This window comes from Sphaerodactylus townsendi, linkage group LG04 (genome assembly GCF_021028975.2).
Source record: "Sphaerodactylus townsendi isolate TG3544 linkage group LG04, MPM_Stown_v2.3, whole genome shotgun sequence".
In the NCBI taxonomy this organism is placed as follows: Eukaryota; Metazoa; Chordata; class Lepidosauria; order Squamata; family Sphaerodactylidae; genus Sphaerodactylus; species Sphaerodactylus townsendi.
This window is the reverse complement of record NC_059428.1, coordinates 107899130-107920278: the sequence shown is the minus strand read 5'-3', so window position 1 is coordinate 107920278 and position 21149 is coordinate 107899130. Positions and strand designations below refer to the sequence as shown.

The following is a 21149-nucleotide window of genomic DNA, read 5'->3' as shown; positions in this document are numbered from 1 at the left end:
ACAGCACACAAATAAATATGCTACAACACAAACTAACTAAATGTTTTTGTAGCTTGTTAGGAAGGTGGAAATAATTTGGAATATGTAAAAGGAGAAGAAGGATCTCTGAGAAATGACCTCATTTTCTGACTGCAGGGACACAAGTCTTGAATACAAATTGATTATGACAAATTATATTCATTATATCCCTGACACAGTCTAATTTCTATAAAATTTAATCAAGCTCAGAATGTTTTCACTCAGAAGTCTTGTTCATGGTATAAACCAGTTTGCATGAATTTTAAAACAGACTCTTCTAGATAACATCTGAATTTATTATTTATATAATACCACATATGGGTAATTCAACCTTATATCACATAAATTTATTGATTATTTGCCCAGTATAGGCATGGACTAAACAAGCACAAAATGCGGCACGTCCAGTTCTGAAGTCTAGTCAGCTATGACGTTGTGCAAGATGCATCCCAAGAAAAGTATGAATGTTCATATGAATTCAAAGATGGGTTTTCTGGGGGGAATGGTAGCTGTTAGTTAAGAAAATAAAGCAAAAAAAAAAGATACTGAGGAGATACTTTAATGGTTAAGTGATCCTAAATAATGTATTTAGGGATAGAAAACCCAATTAAAAGTAAAAATGGGCACATTATTAGATATTTCGTAATAAGGCTGGGGGCACATGAATGGTGTGGGTCACAGATTCAGCTATAAGTAAAAGCGTCACTTACCAGGGGTGTACCTAGGCAAACTGGCGCCCGGGGACAAAACCTGAGTTTGGCACACACACACCCCCGGTGTATGGGCGGCCACCCTCCCCCACCATGTAGGGCGGCCACCCTCCCCCTACACACTCAGAAATTCCCCATTGGATACAATGGACCCAAGTCACTGCAAAACAAAGAATCTTGGGCAAATTTCTTGGGGTGCCTGGAAGGGGTGTATTTTTAAAGCTTGTGACACCAAAAGAATTTCAAAGGGTATCATCCTGAGTAACTATTCTTACTTGAGTACCACCCAAATTTCCAGATGAAGTTATGTTCAGGGGACCAAAGTTATTGTCCCTCAAATGGGTAGCCCCATCTCCACCTGTTGCAGCTCCCATTTAGAAAACATAGTAGGGGATGGGGCACCCCCTTTGAGGGGTCCCACTTAACTTTGCTGCCCACTGAACTCAAACTTATCCCTCCCACATTTGGGATAGAAGTATCATCAAGGACAGTCTCCTGGATGGTACCCTGAAATTTTCGATGCAACTAATAGCAAAAATGCGCCCCCTGCAGGTATAAATGATAAAAAAAACACTAAAATTTTTTAAAAACATACAAATGACCCTGAAATGTTGGCGCCCCCCCACGTGACCAAATGGGGGCGCCCGGGGACATAGGGTACCCTCTGTCCCTAGGCAGGTACGCCACTGTCACTTACTGATATGCACACATGCGTGAATAAGCACTTAACCATATAAGATGAAAATGCTGCAGGGCTAGACTGGATATGCAAGGCATTTGAAGTGAGTTTAGCTATTTGGAGTGAAAACTGAGACTAAGAGATAAGTGGAAAAAAATGGCAACTGATTTGGTGCTTTTTTCCCCTGAGTGAAATGGTATTTGTAGGAGGTGTCAATGAAGATTACATCCCATATCCCATTCTTTGACTGGATGAATTGGCTCTGTAACTCAAAAGCAAACATGGAAGAGAAGCAGTCCAATGATTGGACAGGGCACTGAAGAGAGTGAGAGGGGAAATGATGATGTCAAGGAGGACTCAAACAATGACAAAGAAGGAAAGCAGTTGAGAATTTAATTTAGAGCCAAGAGAAACATATGAAGCTGTCCTGACATTGACTTTTACTCAACTCTTGACCATCATTATCATCCTGGCTTATGGCCCCTTGGTGTGTAGGTTCCAAAGTTGTAATGGGTTGACATTTAGTCATCACTTTGCAATTGTAAAATATTGATGGAATGCTGCTGTTTTAAAATGTTTTCATTGTATTGTACTGTAACTGTTATACGCTGCCCCAAGCCCAAAAGGGGAGAGATGGGATATTAAAACTAACTAAGGCCGAATTCCCACTGAAAATGTAATCTAGATACAACCAAGTTTCAAAAGAATTGACACCTTTTCACCCAGGATCCAACATCCTTACTGCAGCATGTTTCTAGTGAAGACATGTTTCTAGTGAAGACTATCTACCCTTGCCTCTTGGGGGAGGGGGGTGCCTGCTGTCAGGGGTGCAATTGTTAAGCTAGCAGCACCAAAATTTCAGAGTATCTTTAGGAGACCCTCCTGATGATACCATCCAGATTTGGTGAAGCTTGGTTCATGGGGGCCAAAGTTATGGACCCTCAAATGTGTAGCCCCCATCTCCTATTAGCTCCCATTGGAAACAATGGGGGATGGGGGCACCCCTTTTGGGAGTCCATAGTTTTGGACCCCCTGGACCAAACATCAAAAAACCTGGGTGGTACTGGTAAGAGACTCTCCTGATGATACCAACCAGGTTTGGTGAAGTTTGATTCATGGGGGTTTAAGGTTACGGACCCTCAAATGTGTAGCCCCCATCTCCTATTAGCTTCCATTGGAGTGTTTTTTTTTCAAAAAGGTGCATATACAAGCAGGTCCAGGAAAATCCCATGATAAGTGGGGGGAGGAGCGCCAGAAACGGAACTGATCTGTGTTCCACAGTTTGCTGTGAGGAGATCTCAAGGGAACCTGGATATTTCGGGTGACTATCCCAGGATTAATCGCCAGTGAGGAAATCACATAACTAACAACAACAACAATACTAATCATACCACTAGTCAGTGTTGCCAAATTCTCAGGGAGAGGTATTTTTCACATCAGCACCTGATCCTTTTAACTGGAGGTGCTAGGACTTGAACAAAGAATCTTCTGTATACAAAGCAGGTGCTCTAAGCACTGAGTCATAGCCTCTGCAAGTAGAAGGTGCTGACTAAATACGTTGGAGAGGACTATGGTAAACTTCTAGGAAGCATAATTGTACAACTGAATCACACTTTGGCATATGCATTTGTCAAACATTTAAATGTTAATAGCTGTGTACTATTGATAAATTACAAAATGTTTTTGAAATTTGGACACAATCTATGAATAAAAATTAGTTTTAGTTCCTCATGTGGACTCTGATTCATATTTTAAAACAAATGCTTTAAAAATGACCATGGGAATATTAAGGATGTTTGAGGAAAAAATCATGAAGACTACAAACCTACCAGATATATAAATATATCCATGACACCTCCAAAGTCTCTTATAACTGCCGTTGGAGTGAAAAACAAGCCATCAGCCATGATCTTCAGATTAAGTTCAATGCTCATGAAGATTACAAAAACATATTCAGCAATCTGGAAAGCAACGCAAAGGCCAATGACTGTTTAATGCTAAAAAGGTAAGAAAAGAGACTCGTTTGTACAACAAATGAGGATTGCATCCACTGAATTACCTGAAGTGTTGGTGCATGCATGACTCGTCGAAAAGGCGATTCAAACATCATTGAAATGCAGGAGCATATAGTAACAATGATCATTACCCAGTCCAGGTAAGTTACCAACCCTACCAAATCACTGCAAAACAAAGCAAAACAAAGCTCCTTCTGTAAGATCTTTAGAGGGAGAGTTGATAAATATCCATTGAAAATACAGAATAGAGAGGTTTCAACAGGAAATACTGCACAATTTTAGCATTTTTAAAATGTTAATAACCTTTTTTTCTAACAACATATTTACAAAAAAAATGTTTTCCAGAGCAATTTAAAATACTTACTAAAGTTGATGATATTTGGTATTTTTCACTGCTCCTGTAACAGGGTCCGTTTTAGAACTGTAACAGAGAAGCATGCCTTCAGAATATTGCAAGCTACATTATGGTATATAATCATCATACACACTTTATACAAGAGACTCCACCATCTTTAATCTCTGGGTCAAAATTTAAATAGCATGTTTTGAAACAAAAGCCATTTTAAATAGAAGTACATTAAACTCTTTTTGGAGCGTAGTGGTTAAGAGCAGGTGTACTCTAATTTGGAGGAACCGGGTTTGATTCCCCGCTCTGCCACCTGAGGTGCGGAGGCTTATCTAGGGAATTCAGATTAGCCTGTACATTCCAACACACTGGGTGACCTTGGGCTAGTCACAGTTCTTCTGAGCTCTCTCAGCCCCACCTACCTCATAGGCTGTTTGCTGTGAGGGGGGAAGGGTAAGGAATTTGTAAGCCCCTTTGAGTCTCCTATAGGAGAGAAAGGGGGGATATCATCATCATCATCTTCTTCTTCTTCTTCTTCTTCTTCTTCTTCTTCTTCTTCTTCTTCTTCTTCTTCTTCTTCTTCTTCTTCTTCTTCTTCTTCTTCTTCTTCTTCACTTTTATTCCTTCCATTTCCTGACTACCAATGCATTATGGGAACTGCAATTTCCAGAGAATCCTACATTAACTATCCAGTGGTCTAGAAACTACAATCCTAGAATGTACTTGATACCCTGCTCTTCTGCTACCTCCCAATTAGGATGGACACATCTAATATACAATTCTACAATTACCTCCCAATCAAGATGGTGCCCGGAGCTGGTCGTTAAGGAGAAGCTCCGGTATTTTTAGTCCTAGTTAATTAATTGGATGGACATAGACAGAATTTTAGTGAACTTTTAGTGAACTTCTAAACAATTTTTAGTACCTGCCTTGGTGTCGGAGCCTGCAGAAAGTTGATACTGTGGCAAATCAGGAATGCTTGGAATGCTTGGAGTGCTGTGCTGTGGAATGTCTTTGACCTTGCTTTGCTGAGCTGTTGTGCTGCTGAGTCACAGCGTTACTGCCGAGAGTCGACGCCGACTCCAAGGACTGCTAACTGGCCCCAAATTCCATCTAAGGGGAGCCCGGTTAGAAAATGGCGAGTGGCAGGCCTCCCCCCCAGCGGACTGGGCAGTGGGTACTTAGTGGCAGAAACTCCTTCATGGCACTGGATGTGAGGAGATGGCGGCAGCAGTCATATTGGTGAGCTGAATGGGAGGGGGTCGGTGGCAGAGGCCCCCTGCATCAACTAATGCGAGATCCATCAGAGTGGTACGAGCAGATGCAAGCCAGTAGGATACCCTGTTACACCGAGGAACGAGGAGCCAAATGACGGGGAACCAGTGGCAGAGGTTTTCGCGCAGAAATAAACATGGACCTTCAATAATAGCGGAGATTGCCAGCAGTGGACTAAGTTACAGGAGATGGTATCAGGAATCCCCAGCAGTTTGGTTGAGGGAGAAGAGACATTGGCCTTTTTTGTGCTGAATTTTTACATTATTACTCTTCATTACTCTCCATTGGCCCTAGTTTAAGGTACTTCATATTAGGCGTATAGGCTACTAGGAGTTGTTAGCAAGTAGCTAGTTGTTAGTTTTGTACTTGTGAATTAGTCAGTTTCCTCTGTGTAGTTATTCTTTTGTACATTGCTAGGTGTAGAGGTAGGAGTAGCCAAATCCTTTAAATAGGTAGTTTTGTTAGGTTTTTGCAGCAGTATAGTTTAATGTGGGGTAGTCTCAGTTATTGCTAATGATTTCATTGCACTGTTTAATGTATTGCTTGTTGTTGCATTAGTTGATTGTTATGTATTGTTTGTGGAGTTGATGTATTGATGCATTGGAAACATATGGTTGTAAATGTATCAGTATAGTTTGATTTAATTGTAATATACTGTTATTCTGATGTTTTTTATTATTGCTATGTAGTTATGTATTATTGCTAATGTACTGACTTATGATTAATGTTGTGGATATTATGGATTTAGTGGTAATGTGCTGCAAATGCTGCTGTTATTGTTCTCCGAAATTGTTTAGTTCGAAATGCTAAGTTGCCATCTGTAATCTGGTTCTATTTTAGTTCTATGTAATTTATCATTGTTATATTGGTATAATGTATATTATGTTGTTAGCCGCCCTGAGCCCTTCAGGGATAGGGCGGGGTATAAATATAAAGTGAAATGAAATGAAATGAAACTCTACCAAAGCTGAGGAAGTATTGGGTTGCTAAGTGCCTCAATGAGACACTTCCTGGGAATTCTACATAAGTCATGAAAGATCAAAAGCAGGATATAAATAAAATAATCAACATGCAGCTATTAGTTGCCATGATCAAGGTCAGGTGAAACCTTCAAACAATCACCATTAGAGCAAAATAGCATCCAAGTCTTTGTGCGCCACTCGGTGCTCATATGAAACCCCAACTTCAAGGCACACAATTCAAATAAATTAATTTGTGCTGGAAATACTAAATGTAAACTAACTGCATGACCCAGCATCATTACATTATGAGTTCCGATCAACAGCTGCGTTGACGTGAAATGGAAGCTTGCAACATGACGATGCTATCTTCCTTGGCAAGTATTTGCAGAATTACAGAAGCCACATGAAACATACCACCACATGAAATTGGATGGGTGTGGTGAAGGAAGGGGTGAGGGAAGATGCAAAGCTCAAGCAAGATAACAAACATGCAATCAAACTGCTTGTATATACTTACGCATTAAAACGAGCGCGTACAACCACTCGGCAGAAATTTCTGAAACGATGTTCGCGACCAACTATGAAAAGTGGCTTGTCAAAATATGGATGATTCTCTCGCAACTCCTCTTCCTGGACTTTTCTTTTAAAGAATAATTCAAGATTTTGCAAAACAGTCAGTCAATGACAAAGGTGCAGTCAAATATATTAAACTTCACTTGGTACACAAACTCAGTACAGTTGGTTCTGGTGGGTTTTCCAGGCTGTGTGGCCATGGTCTGGTGGATCTTATTCCTAATGTTTTGCCTGCATCTGTGGCTGGCATCTTCAGAGGTGTATCATAGAGGAAAGTCTGTTACACACTGTGTCCAGAGAGAAGGGAATGTTTGGGGTATATATTGTCCATGTCCCAGGGTGGGGAACCAATCAGTAAGTGTTTGGGTGGAACTTATTATGCAAAGACGTGGTTGATAATATCAGTCCAGGGAGTGATACTATCAACCACATCTTTGTATAACAAGTTCACCATAATGTAGTGATTTCATGTGTACAAACTATGCACATCCTAGAAAAAAGCAAAGGCAATATGTACATAATTTATGCACTGTGTTCTTCCATGACAACTTTGCTCAAGTCAGCAGGGGCTTCTCCGGGTACCCACCTGCAAATGAGGAAAATCAACAACTGCTGATACAAAGGCTTTCTCCACTGTGGCTCCTGCCTTGTGAAATGGTTTGTCCAAGGAAGTCAGGACAATTCCCAGTCTCCTGGCCTCCCACAAACTGTACAAAACTGAACTATTCAAACTATTCAAAACTGAACTATTTTTCTGTTCAGGCAATAGAGTTGCACAGAACAAAACAGTTTTACAAACTTGCTTGGATAAATGATTAGGAACTATGATCTGTACTGCTGTGTGTGGCTTAGGGCACTTTTGCACATGCAGAATAATGCACTTTCAATCCACTGTCACAATTGTTTGGAAGTGGATTTTGCTATTCCGCACAGTAAAATCTAGCTGCAAAGTACACTGAAGGTGGACTGAAAATGCATTATTCTGCATGTGCAAAAGTGCCCTTAGTGCAGTGGTTCTCAACCTTCCTAATGCTGTGACCTTTTAATACACTTCCTCATGTTGTGGTGACCCCCAACCATAAAATTATTTTTATTGCTAATTCATAACTGTAATGTTGCTACTATTATGAATCGTAATGTAAACATCTGATGTGCAGGATGTATTTCCATTGTTACAAATTGAGCATAATTAAAGCATCTAGGCAAATCAGATTAGCGATGTTTAGGCTTATAAAGATCATAACAGTCCTATGAATAGGGTTCAGAACAGGCAAAAAGTCTCAAACCTAGCCTGTGCCCAGTCAAGAATCTCATCCCTGAAACCCCAAAAGTGTGTTTGTCAGAAATGGTTATTAATGGCAAAGAAAAAGCACACTGTGTATGTTCAGGAGGGCTCTTGTTACTGATATACTCATTTTGGGCTCAGCACAGTCTCTTCTGAAGTTTGCTATTGCTGAACGTTGGTTAGCTCCCAAGTTTTAATTACCTGCTTCAGTTGTGTCAGTGAGTTTCACAGGTCATACAGACTGTAGGGGAGCAGAACAGATTCATTAGCAGTCTGTGAACCTCCTAGTCTATTTCCAGCCTTTGCCTGCTCCCCTCCGAGGGTTATTGTTCACTTGTGAGGGAGCAAAAGGACAGCAACTGGGAAGAAATCTGTTGGGTGTGTGTGCCCAGATCCCTAGCTTTAACAGAGAAGGACTCGGAGCATGGCCACCACCTATGGGCAAATAACACGTAGCTATAGGATCAATAGGGGAAAGCTGAAGGAAGGAGGGGAGGCAGAAAGATTCAGGGTCTTAAACATGTCCCCAAACCAGTTATTGGAAGATTTTTCCCCCTTGAATCTAATCCTGTGTAGTTGCAAGACTCACCCCCCTTTCTGCGAACTTTAAGCCCCAGTGAAGTGTTTATTTGGATGGCAGCCTTGCAGCATCTCCTTACCTTCAACCCAGAAAAGAGGATCAGAGAGCCATCCGATCTGCAGCATCCCTCCCCCTCCAGCCCTATCCAAGCAGCCCTATCCTGCTCCCCTCCCTGAGAGGAAAACAAAACAGACCTTCTGCCTCTTTGAGATTTTTTCCCTGAGGAAACAGTCGAACAAAACATTGTTTATTGATTACAAAAAGGGGAAGGGAAACCCCTGCTGCAGGGACCTGCCCAAACCCGTGGGTTGTGGCAGCAAACCAAGTCCAAGGTCCCCAGAGAGCACCAGAAAGCAAGCGTCCGATGGGGGGGGGGGAAGAGATGAGGGGGGGCAGCCCTGAACCGTCGGCAACTTGGTCCAAAGAAGAGTCAAGTGCTGGGGCGAAGAAGGTGCGTGGACAGGCGCGTGCCCAGGCACGCGCCCAAAGTCTGGCAGGCAGAGGGCAGCCAACCGAGGGCCGCTCCCGTGCTTCTCTCCCCTTCGGTGGTGTGTCGGGGGTTGCTGGGGTGTGGGAATTGGTTTTTCTGAAGCGCCCTCCCGGCAGCTGGCTCTTCTACATTTTGGTGCCCAAGGAAGGCATCTCGGACTTCTAGGTCTGCTCGCTGAGGGTAGAGCAGATGGAGCTGGCCTGGCCACGCAGGAAGGTATGCAGGCTGAGAAGCTGGAGGCACTGGGCACGGAAGCGGCCCTCAAAGAAGGTGTAGACTGGCGACCCCTGTGAAAGGATCGTTCGATCCCCAAAGGGTCGCGACCCCCAGGTTGAGAACCACTGCCTTAGTGTAAGGAGCATCCCATTTATGTAGTTTCTGTACCAACGGAGGCATCATGTGAATACATATGCTATGCTTCAGTCCTTTCTGGTGATTCTTAAATCTCAATGCACTGGTTATTGAGTCCTAGTTTGTCACTTGTACTGACTCATTAGATGTAATCTGCTTTGAGTCCCTGTGAGCAAGGTGGACTATAAGTAAGGCAAATAAATGTGCACCAGCTCTTCAAATGTGCTGAATGGATGTGGGTTGAGGTCAGTGGGTGTGATCCTAATATACATATTCTTATTGTACACACAAGTAATTTGATTCTCATATAAGAAATGCACTCATATAGATTTAGCACGAACATGCATAGTCCTTAAAAATAATTCTTCTTTTTCTAATGTTGCACATATTCTAAAAGGAATAGTTACTTTGTATGTGTTGCCTTCCTTTGTAAATGATACTTTGCATTTAAATTTATCTTACCAAAATGAACATCAACATGAAGTGGACATTAGTGTCCTTCTGATCCAATGTTCAGTAAAGGCATTTAATAAAAGAAGAAGAAGAGTTTGGATTTATATCCCCCCTTTGTCTCCTGTAGGAGACTCAAAGGGGCTTACAATCTCCTTTCCCTTCCCCCCTCGCAACAAACCTGTGAGGTGGGTGGGGCCGAGAGAGCTCTGAAAAGCTGTGACTAGCCCAAGGTCACCCAGCTGGCATGTGTGAGAGAGCACAAGCTAATCTGAATTCCCCAGATAAGCCTCCACAGCTCAAGGGGCACAGCAGGGAATCAAAGCTGGTTCCTCCAGACTAGAATGCACCTGCTCTTAACCACTATGCCACTGCTGCTTCTGATGAAGATAAAGACATTTAAAATCCAAAAATACCTTTTCATTTCAGCTTGTTCTTTCTTTTCTTGGATCATTTTTATCTCACTGTCCTCTCTCTGTGCATTCCTGTACCTTACTGTGTTAGAATGCTGGAAGCAGAACAAAAAAAAAATCAGTTCTCTTATTTTTTTTCTTCTTCTGTAAGATCAAAGCAAGACAATTTATGTAACTGCAGGTAACCTTTCAAAGTTTTCACTTTGAACATCAGCACTACACGATGAAGGTTTTTATGCAGGTATTGAGAAACCTTGACTAGTAAGTTGATTAGTAATTACATCCAGCTATTGCAACCTGGGTACTGTAACTCGGCCATTAAACGCATTAGCCAAGGGCATGATCCAGCCATCATTAAGCAATCTTCTGTTCCACGGATTTCAGCGGGAGAATTAGACACCCGTTTAAATCTCAATCACTGCAACAATGGAAACTTAAAAGGCTCAACGTTGATTAGGTTTCGCTCCAACCCTTTAATATCACTTTAGTCTACTCAAGGAGAAAAAGATTACTTGATATAAGGACAGAATTAAAACCTTTATTGCTACATGTGTCTTACAAGTCTGTACAATGATCTCAGCAGAACAAAACCTTACATAAGTTCTTTGTTATTATGCATAGCAATGGGAGAGACTTTTTAAAAAAACATGTATCCTAACGAGTTTTGTTATCCATCCAATCGTGGCTACTTTAGAAATCTGGGAAACATTAAGTTTTTCTAGTGTGCCTCTCTGACGTTTTGTGATCTCATGGGAAACTTTCACTCAGCAATTACTACGGCTTACTAACATGGAGTTTGCTTCTCTTTTAGCACAACTCAAGGGGCTCAGAGGGCTAGGGATGGTGCCACTGCTGCACCACTGCGCTGCTTCCTGAAGGCTTCCAGGCAATGTGGTGAGGCAGCGATGCTCTGGAAAACTCTGGCTGCCTCTGAAGCCCCCATAGGTGAAAACAGCTGGCCCTAGGTCGGAGTTCCCAGCTTGAAAGGTCAAGTGGAAGCCGATTAAGGTTGGCTGCATCCCCAGGAACACCCTCAGAATGCCCCCAGCCATGCCGGCATCCTCCTGGACACAGAAAAAAAGATAAAGTGCCAGACCCAGATGAATTTACAGTAGTGCATTATAAATGCTTGGAAGAGAGTTTAATACAACAGCTCCAAAAAGTCATGAATGAATTAAGTACAGAGAAAGTATTCCCATTATCACGGCAAGAAGTCCACATAACAGTGATTCATAAAGAAGGCAATGACCCATCACTGCCACAATCTTATAACCCAACTCAAATGTGGACTATAAACATTTTACTTCAATAATGGTGAAAAGGTTAAGGAAATGCACAATCCATGAAGATGAGACAGGCTTTCTACTGAAAAGATATATGAAGGATAATGTCCATTTTGTAGTTCGCACAATAGAATTTGTGAAAAAAAGAAGGAAGGAAAAGAAGGAAAGAAGGAAAAAGGAGTGGGTTTTTTAAGATGTAGAAAAAGAGTGCCCACGAATCACCAGGGGCAACCATTGCCAGTTGGGAAAGGGCACAGCTAAGAGGCTCCACTGCACCTGTCCTTAGAAGGGCGGAAGGCAGGCAGCGGCTATGCCCACTATGGGCAACAGCATTATGACGCTGCAGAATTAGCAGTACCTAGTATTACATTATATTATCAAGCAGCTGGTCTTATTTGGATTGTGATTTGGGTTAGAAACCAAGATAGAGAATAACAATTTGCTGGTGAATTTGCTGGTGGCTAGATGCTGCAGCCCTCCTCAATGATGAAACATGGTGCTGAGCACCACACCAGTGTCCCTGCACCACCACTGTTGGCATTGCAGGGGTGGTCCAAAGACATGGCCAGAAAGAAGGCAACACTAGTTGGTTTTCACCTGGCCATTTCCTCTGTTACACCCGCAGCCAGGGCTTTGGACTTATGCCACCTTTTGGTGGCATAGGTCTGTTAAACCAAGTGGGGTTTTTCCAGGGGTAGGGAGGCTTTTTTGTTTTTTGCCTCCCCATGCTACCAGAAAAACCTGGACCTTTGGATGGTGTTGGAAGTCAAGAGAACTGAGAAAATAAACTAATAAACTATAAAATAATGGCAACATTAATGAATTTTATGAATCAGAGTAAAAGAATTTCAAGATAGAGGTAAAATGCATTACTGATTTTATTCCTGCTGCCCTGAACTGTGAAAACTGAAAGAAGGAGCCTGCAGACCCTCCTAGGGAACCCAGTAATGTCAGCTGTGCACAGGAGGAAGAAGCAGAGGCAGCTGCAGCAGAAGCAAAGGAGGAGTGCTCGTATTGCAGCAAGATATGGGAAGATAGAAGTGGCTGCATCTGATGAGGATTAACTCCTTGCAGAATCCCAACCCATTGGATAAGGCTCTCTGTATAAGCCTTACTATGCAGGCTTGCTTCACCTGTGATTGCCAAGAAATTATTGCTGCTTGCCCCAATGGCTGCCATGTATATAGTTCTTCATTTGATCTCCAGCCTGTTTATTGGTTCTCCTGTGCCACGACCTGTGGACTGTTATCTGACTATGCTTTACCTGCCACCTGCCTTGATCCAATAAACTGTGATCTGGCTACATTTTGCCTGCTGCCTGCCATGACCCATTGGACTGCTGTTGGACTTGACCCATTGGACTATGCTTTTGCCTGCTGCCTCTTTGGCCCTGCAAGGCCGGATCTGACCATTCCCTGCCTGCTGACAGCACATATATAAATTTTCATTAAATGTGATGATATATTCATATGTTAGATTGAAAAAGGATCAGAAAGGAAACAGATAAATTATTGTATTGTCAAAGGCTTTCACGGCCGGAATCACTTGGGTGCTGTGTGGTTTCCGGGCTGTATAGCCGTGTTCTAGCAGCATTCTCTCCTGACGTTTCGCCTGCATCTGTGGCTGGCATTTTTAGAGGATCCTCTGAAGATGCCAGCCACAGATGCGAAAATACTATAAATTTCTGACCGCCAGCCTAGCAAATTATTAATTCTGTTATGAAAAATTAGAATAATACTTCAGTATACTCTTTAATTTATGGAAAAATATTAAAAGTTATAATAGAAGTGTTTTTATATATTTTGGATTATTAGAATTCATATTAAGTACAGTTATTATTGGTAACTGTTCTGCGGTTGTTATATAATAAGTATAACATGGATTTGTCTCAGTCTTTACAGCTAACTGTAACTAGGATTTGATTGCGATTTCCTTTTTTTGTTAATTTCTATTTATAAAATAAAAAACTAATGTCCCAAAATATAACAATATTATTAGTACTAATATTATATAGGATTATATAATCAATTACGTCAGCATTTATGTCATGTTGTGAGTGTTCTAATTTCAGTACTCAAGCCAGAGTTCATATTCCGACTTACATCTTGTGTTAATGTTTCAAGAGATTTCCCCCTGCTGATCCGTTGACTATTGGAGCCATGTCTCAGTGACCTGAAACAATCACATTAATTTAGATGATGAATACTGAGAACAAGCACAAGATCAAGCATTAACTTTATGTAATGACCAGCACATTGTGCCAATACGAAGTACATTACATTCTAATTTTCTGTCAGCTTACATGAAAAGTGTATAAGATTCGCCAAGCCAGTTGGACACAGCACAAGCAATTCCCCCAACTCTTTTATAGTTTCAAACTTGTAACATGGAAGCCATTTATGCTTAAAATAAAAATGTCCCTCCTTTGTATATTTCAGTGAATTTCACCGTTATTCTTCAAACAATGGACAGATTAATTCTTTGTGCAAGTCACTCCTCATTTAGAAGTGTGTAAAGCAATGCCTCACACTATCCACTCTTAAAGATTTTTGTAATTCTATTTACCTGCGTTCTTGACGTATATGATGCTGGACACTAAGAATTGATCTTTCTTTTGCAGGCTGCCCCTCAAAGGATCCACTCAACATGCGCTGACGAGTGCAGGCCCTGTGAAAATGAAGTAGTATTATGGAGGCTAACAAGTTGTGTGGGGGGGGGGGTGTCATGAAGAGTCAAGGGGAGGAAGAAATCCCAGTTTTCTCCTGCTGACATCCTTCTCACACTAGCTCCTCCTGACCCTACTTCCCCTTGTCATTTTTTCTGGCTCCTCCTTTCACCATACCCCATTTCACTTCTCCCCAGTGTGTGTGTGTGTGTGTGTGTGTGTTTGTTTGTGTGTGTGTGTGTGTGTGTAAAAATGGTGCCCGGGGCAAAACGGAGCCTGAGTACTGCCCCCCGCGGCACACCACCCCGCCCACTACATACCTTAGTTAAGCTGGCTGCTCTTTGCAGCTGGCTGAACTCCAGGATGCAAAGAGCTGCCAGCTGAACTCCAGGCTGCTCTAGGCTGCCCCCCTGTGGGGCTCTGCTTCCCATGCCCCCCATGGGGCCTTGCACACCCCAACCACCCCACTTACCTTAGTTCAGCAGGCTGCCAAGAGCAGCTGACTGAACTCCAGGCTGCCAAGAGCAGTCTGTTGAACTCCAGGGCTGCCTCGGGTTGCCCTCTGCAGTGGGCCCCCCACTCCCCGCAGCCCATCCTATAACCCCTAATGGCATCGGCTCAGCATGGTGCTCCTTTCCTCCCATGGCAGCTGGCTAACTAATCACTTTTTGCTTTTCTTTCTTCTTCTTTCTTTCTTTTCTTTTGTTTCTTTTCTTTTCTTTTCTTTTCTTTTCTTTCTTTCTTTCTTTCTTTCTTTCTTTCTTTCTTTCTTTCTTTCTTTCTTTCTTTCTTTCTTTCTTTCTTTCTTTCTTTCTTTCTTTCTTTCTTTCTTCATTATCTCTATTCTCTCATCTACAGTTTTCCATCTTGCATTGACTTCTCTCTCCTTTGTCCCACCTCCTACCCTGAACACCTCACCTTCTTGCGGAGATCACAAAAACTCAGGCATCATTTACAGTGACCCCAAATGAACATTGCTTATTCCTGCAATGCCTGCGTGTAACTTTTTACCTTGTGGGGGATTTTAGCACCCCTCAAAGTTTTCACAATTAGCTATATGATAAGAAACTTTTATCACTGTGAACAAATTCAAGAAGTTCCTTAAAACACCGCCCACCCACCCCCCACCCCCCCCCCGCATGCACACACGCATAATCCATTCGTCTGGGAGTGTTCCTCCATTTGCAAGATTGGATCTGCAGAGGTCTCAGCTGAATGTTCTTCCATCCCTCCTTATCCTCAGTCAATACTCAGAACAGGCCAATACACAAGAGATCATTAGCCAGCCATTCCTCCCTGTGTCTCAGTTTGCTAATTACTTCTTTTTCAGACAAGAATATGGGCTAACGTTTTGGAATTCATGACTAGCAGCTATTGAAAAGGATATCCTCCTTCAGCTTTGAGTAATAGTTTTCACTTTTTATTTTGTTTTGCTTCCTTTAATTTCAATTTGTGCACAGAGAAATGAAGCAGCTTGAATAGCCCAGATTAGCCAGAGCTTGGAAACTAAGCAGGGCTGACCACAGTTGGTATTTGTTTGTGGGACCACTAAGGAAGCCCAGCATTATCATGCAGACAAAGACAATGACAAACTGCCTCTGCTCATCTATTCTTCTGAAAACCACTTGAAGAGTTGATGTAAGTCATTGTGGTTTGATGGCAAATTATTATGAGAAATACTTCAAAGGCAAAGGATACTAAAATAATTAATTTCCTGACGTCTATTCTCTACCAGCCATTAATTTCATTTGACCTCTTTCTGCTTAAACATCTTAATAAGCACAATGAAACTTAAAACTATGTGTTGGTTACAAGGCAGTGATTAAATAAGTGACGTACACTAGATCTGTTGGATTACCTGAATTACTGACGACACTCTTAGATACGTGAATGAATGAAATTGTCTGGCTTTAAGTCAGCCTACTAAATATGTTCAAAGATAGATTCTTCTTTGTCCATTAATATTCTGTTACCGGTACTAGCAAAAGTAATTCTGTTTTGAAGATTTCCCCCCAGAGCAGCTGAACAACTGTTTGAAATCCAACAGACTGCAAAAACTGAATGTATAATTCCAGTGATGCAATAATGCATTTCCCCCAAACTTTGTTTCAGCCATTAGAAAGGAAGTGTTTCCAATGTATTTAGCTGGTTACACTGATTGGAAACAGAATTTATGCGGAAGATGCTGTTCTCCTTAAGCACAATAAAAACATCAGAGCAACATTGCATAGAGAAAGGCAGTCTGCTGTAGTTTATATTCTCCAGCACCATACAATTTGCATGACCATCATTTACAGTTAAATATAAATAAAAACATTCCATTGCTTAACAATGACTCTCAGAAATGATCACAGAATAACAATGAGAAACTGATTTTTCTCTAAGGCGATTCATAATAAAACTGCAGTTGATAATAAAACTGCAAAGATTGTCATGCCCTTATATAAAGCCGTGGTGCAACTGCTCTTGGAGTACTGTGTTCAGTTCTGGTCACCACATCTCAAAAAGGATAGCGAAGAGATAGAAAAAGTGCAGAGAAGGGCAATGAGGATGATTGAGGGACTGGAGCACCTTCCTTATGAGGAGAGGCTGCAGAGTTTGGGACCCTTTAGTTTGGAGACGAGACGACTGATATGATTGAAGTCTATAAAATTATGCATGGGGTAGAAAATGTTGACAGAGAGAAATTTTTCTCTCTTTCTCACAATACTAAATCCAGGGGGCATTCATTGAAAATGCTGGGGGCGGGGAGGGGGGGGGATTAGGACTAATAAAAGGAAACATTTCTTCATGCAACGCGTGATTGGTTTTTGGAATATGCTGCCACAGGTTTTAAACCCCTTAATCTCTCCCTCAGTCTAGCCTGATTTACCACAAAATATAGGTGTCAAGACTTCCAAAGTGTTCAGAGACCAGTTCTTTCCCAACTGACACTCTGGAGATGCAAACTCTATCTCTACACATTTGCTAGTTTCTCTGAAGATTCAGACTCCATCTGTCTAAGCTGACAGAGTAACAGCTTTTCTCTCTCTCTTGTTCACTTCTTCCATCTGGCTCCTCAAATCTTTTCAAGGATACTGATTGGCTACTAGCTCCTCTGCTCACACATTAAACTGAACTAAAAGAGGTTTGTGCTTTTCAGAAAGGGTCAGGACTCTGTGTGTGCAGAGACGGAGCTACAAGGGGACAGAGGGGTGTGCCGTGCACTGGGCGCACGCTTGCGGGTGCGCACAGAAAATCACCCCAGACCCCTCCCCTTTCCCCCAATCCCCACGGTGCCCCCTTGTGGCGCCCCCCATTTCCCTTCCAACACTTACTTTAGTTCCTTTCCTTTTCCTAGAACTTTTTCAGGCTGAAAAAAAAGGCCTGTTCACAGTACAGGCTAAAAACAGCCTGAGGAACTACAGTTCCCAGGAGACCTTGGGGATCACAAGGTCTCCTGGGAAGTATAGTTCCCATCAGGCCGTTTTTAAGCCTGAACTGCGAATAGGCCTTTTTTTCAGCCTGAAAAAGTTCTAGGGAAAGGAAAGGAACTAAGGTAAGTGGGAAAAGTGGGAAAGGGAGCCGCCATGGGGGGGGGCCACGGGGGGCCATGGGGGCGGCGGAAAATATAGACTGTGCACCTGGCGCAATTTGACCCAGCTACGCCTCTGTGTGTATGTCCCCAGTAAACCATGATCAAAGTTTTTTTGGTATGGGAAGCCTTGACTCAAAAATACGATTTGCCATAAGGTCCTAATATCAGTCCCTTGCCAAACTGGAGTTAGTTTCCTTTCCAGAAACTGGCACACGAAACCTTTGGTTTTTATTTAATATTTAGAATCTTGGCTTGTGGGAAAGAAATGAACTCAAATGTGCTCAAGCATCTGCAACAAATGTAATGGTGAACTGGAGCTAGATTTAAAGTTTCCCAAATCAGGGAAACTGTACAGAGTGTGGCAGATCACTAGCTGGGCTTAGCCTATGGCATATGCGAACTACAGTGATGTGGTATGTGATATCAGTAAAAAAAATCTATCAGAAACATTTATCAGTTACGCTATGTAAATATTTTCTCTGGGACTGGCCACTTGCTAAGTTTTAGTTGTGTTAAGTTTAGTTGACTGGCTGTGCTAAGGGAATTTTCCTGGGTGTAAGCCCCATTGAATAGCTCTGTGTAGGATTCTGAATAGATCTGCTTAGGATTGCTCTTGGAATTTTGTTTGATAGGGTAGTTGCTGATTCCTATAGCTTTCTTTTAAATGAAACCCACCCCTCCCACTCCCTCGTGCCACTGTCTGAAATAAAGTTTTAAAAGCCCTCCTGATCATCAGGGAGGGTTGAAGCAGAGAGGGGGAGGTTGGATGGAGCCAAACAGAGGATGGAGCCAAACAGAAGTAGTAGGAGTGGGGGCAAGATGTGTCTGCACAAAGTCCTGAGCTCCCTCATCACTTGCCCCCTTCTGCCCAGCCACCAAGGCCCAGCTGCCTCCCTGGCCACCATCATGGCTCTGTTTCCCACCCTGGCCTACCCTGATAACTTCCCCGCTCACTTGTCTCTGGTCCTGTGTCTCAAAGCCCGCCCTGGGTGAGCCCAGGAGGCTGAGCTTGTGTTGAATTAAAGAACCTGTATACTCTGGGTTTGCTAAACCATATAAGCAACAATTGACTGACCAGCAGTTTTTATCAAAGGTAGGTAAATTTCTTATCTGCTTTTGATTTGTGTGCAAGCGCAAGGCATTTGTGATAGCAAGGCATCTAGATTCCGTTGCCTGACTCCACTGATCACATCTGTCCACTTCTAGTATCTTTTAATATGACATCAAAATATACTCATTCAAAATTGAACCTTTGTTACATGCACTTATACACGCAAAGGGCTGGGCAAAAATGACTAAAAATGATTAATTGTTCAGCAGCAGAGAGCAACTTATAAATCACATGGAAGGCAGCATTAAATCACAATGGTTACCTAAGAATTTTATTGATTGCAGTCTCCTTATCCAAAAGATTTCTTGCCCTAATGCTGAAAACAGATTTACGGAGCTGTGAAACAAACAGAAAATACAGTTTTAACTTGTATTCTTGAGCCAGAATGATGACCAACACTGAGATACTAAAATGTTTAGCTCATCTAGACAAAAATGAAATTCTTTCCATCACAAATTCATACCCCACCCTCCTCACCTTATTGTGTTCTTGTTATATTATGGAGGAATAAAACCATCCTTTCTACTGAATGAACTTTGGTTCCTTTTCGATTGGCTGCATGCACTGAAAGTATGGTTACATAGTGCTATCATATTGTGAAAGCTCAGCTGGATTGAGAGTGTCAACATAGCGTGAGCCTTCAGAATTGCAGCAAGTCCAAAGGTCAGTAATAATCAAGTCCAAAGGTTAGAAAGAGCCATGGCTCAGTGGTAGAGCATCAGCTATGCATACAGAAGTTCCCAGGTTCAATTTCCTAGCAGTTAGAAGGATCAGATAGCAGATGACATGAAAGACATTGCATGAGACCCTGCTGCCACAGGAGGTGGTGATGGCCGCTAACCTGGGTAGCTTTAAAAAGGGCTTGGACAGATTTATGGAGGAGAAGTCGATCCATGGCTACCAATCTTGATCCTCCTTGATCTCAGATTGCAAATGCCTTAGCAGACCAGGTGCTCGGGAGCAGCAGCAGCAGAAGGCCGTTGCTTTCACATCCTGCATGTGAGCTCCCAAAGGCACCTGGTGGGCCACTGTGAGTAGCAGAGTGCTGGACTAGATGGACTCTGGTCTGATCCAGCAGCCTCTTTCTTATGTTTTTATAAGAGCTATTGCTAGACTGGGTGGGCAACACTGACCTTGGTAGATCAAAGGTCTGATTCAGTGTAAGGTTTTGTAGACCATGGTTTGCACCCAATATTGGTGCACACTAACAACATACTGGACATTGCTGCTAAACATTGTGAGGCAAACGAGGAAACAGAGAAATACACGGGTCTGTGGCACATTCCTCATTCTCCAAATAATGGTTTGGAGGATTAAGAAAGTGATGTCAGCTGAGATGTTATTAACTGCTTCCATCTTCTCAATGCCTACCATATTTACTTAGATACATTAGAGCTTTCAGCTTTTTAAATATCTATACTCTAATCAATATGTACCCCCCTTTTTCTAACCTGTCACACATTATGCAACGAATCCCTTACACATGCATTCTAAAAACATGACTCTGATAATTGATAATTCTGAAATATAATCAGCAACTTAGGTTGTTACCTGCATATCACAGGGGTTTTTGATGATCAGACTGAGACAGACCTTTTTTGCATTAAAAGTTTATTCTCCTGACTTCCTTTCTTCTACCAACCAGTTAGGGAATCTGACAAATGTTCACACTGGGAAACTATGGTTTTCACATCCTCCTCCTCCTCCTCCTTCTTCTTGGGCTGTATTTCCCTTGAGGGGGTTATCACTGACATTTTCTTCACCAAATAGTGAAGTTTTACTTACTTACTTACTTATTTAAGAAAATAGTTTTCACATTGAATGAGTAAAAATGAATGTGTTGGCATTTCAGCAGTTTCAAATATTTCTGCTTTGATATGAACAAGATACATTTTCCAGTCTGAAATCATTATGAAAAATTTTAACTTCCATGGAGGCCTCCCTCAAATCTTTGGATTTTTAGCAATTAAGTAAAAAATATTAATATAGTGTGACTATCCACAGCTATGATTCCATGTATCCTTTTAGACATCTTAATGGCATTAGTTTGAGACAGTGGTTTTGAAAGAAAGATTTCACTAAATATTCCAATATAATCTGAAAACCCAGTACAAAGACCTGAACATGTTTCACAATAATCATACCTGAAAGACTCCTCCATAAGCTTAGAGCTGTAATTGCAAGGTGTTCTATGTTACAAATTTTGATTTCCCTCCCATCCATCATTTTTTACTTTGTTAGAAATGAAGCCAAGAGGCTACAAAGTGGTTGAAAAATCTGGTTAGGAGGAGGGTAAAGCTACCAAAGTTACCAGAGTTGTATAGTAGCTTAAAGCAAGGCAGATGGTTTCAATAAAAAGGAGAAGC

General features: G+C 41.9%; 1 protein-coding gene across 2 annotated transcripts in view; it reads right to left on the bottom strand.

Annotated features, from left to right (window-relative positions):
* The window catches only part of NALCN (sodium leak channel, non-selective), a 286369-nt gene that overhangs the window by 38873 nt on the left and 226347 nt on the right, over positions 1–21149 (bottom strand). For both annotated transcript variants that reach the window (XM_048493957.1, XM_048493958.1), the window contains 8 exons: positions 19046–19119; positions 13996–14097; positions 13533–13602; positions 10151–10242; positions 6523–6645; positions 3787–3843; positions 3467–3587; positions 3237–3368 (listed from right to left, as the gene is read on the bottom strand). In XM_048493957.1, the coding sequence (XP_048349914.1) occupies positions 3237–3368; positions 3467–3587; positions 3787–3843; positions 6523–6645; positions 10151–10242; positions 13533–13602; positions 13996–14097; positions 19046–19119 (771 nt within the window). The remainder of the gene's footprint in view (positions 1–3236; positions 3369–3466; positions 3588–3786; positions 3844–6522; positions 6646–10150; positions 10243–13532; positions 13603–13995; positions 14098–19045; positions 19120–21149) is intronic.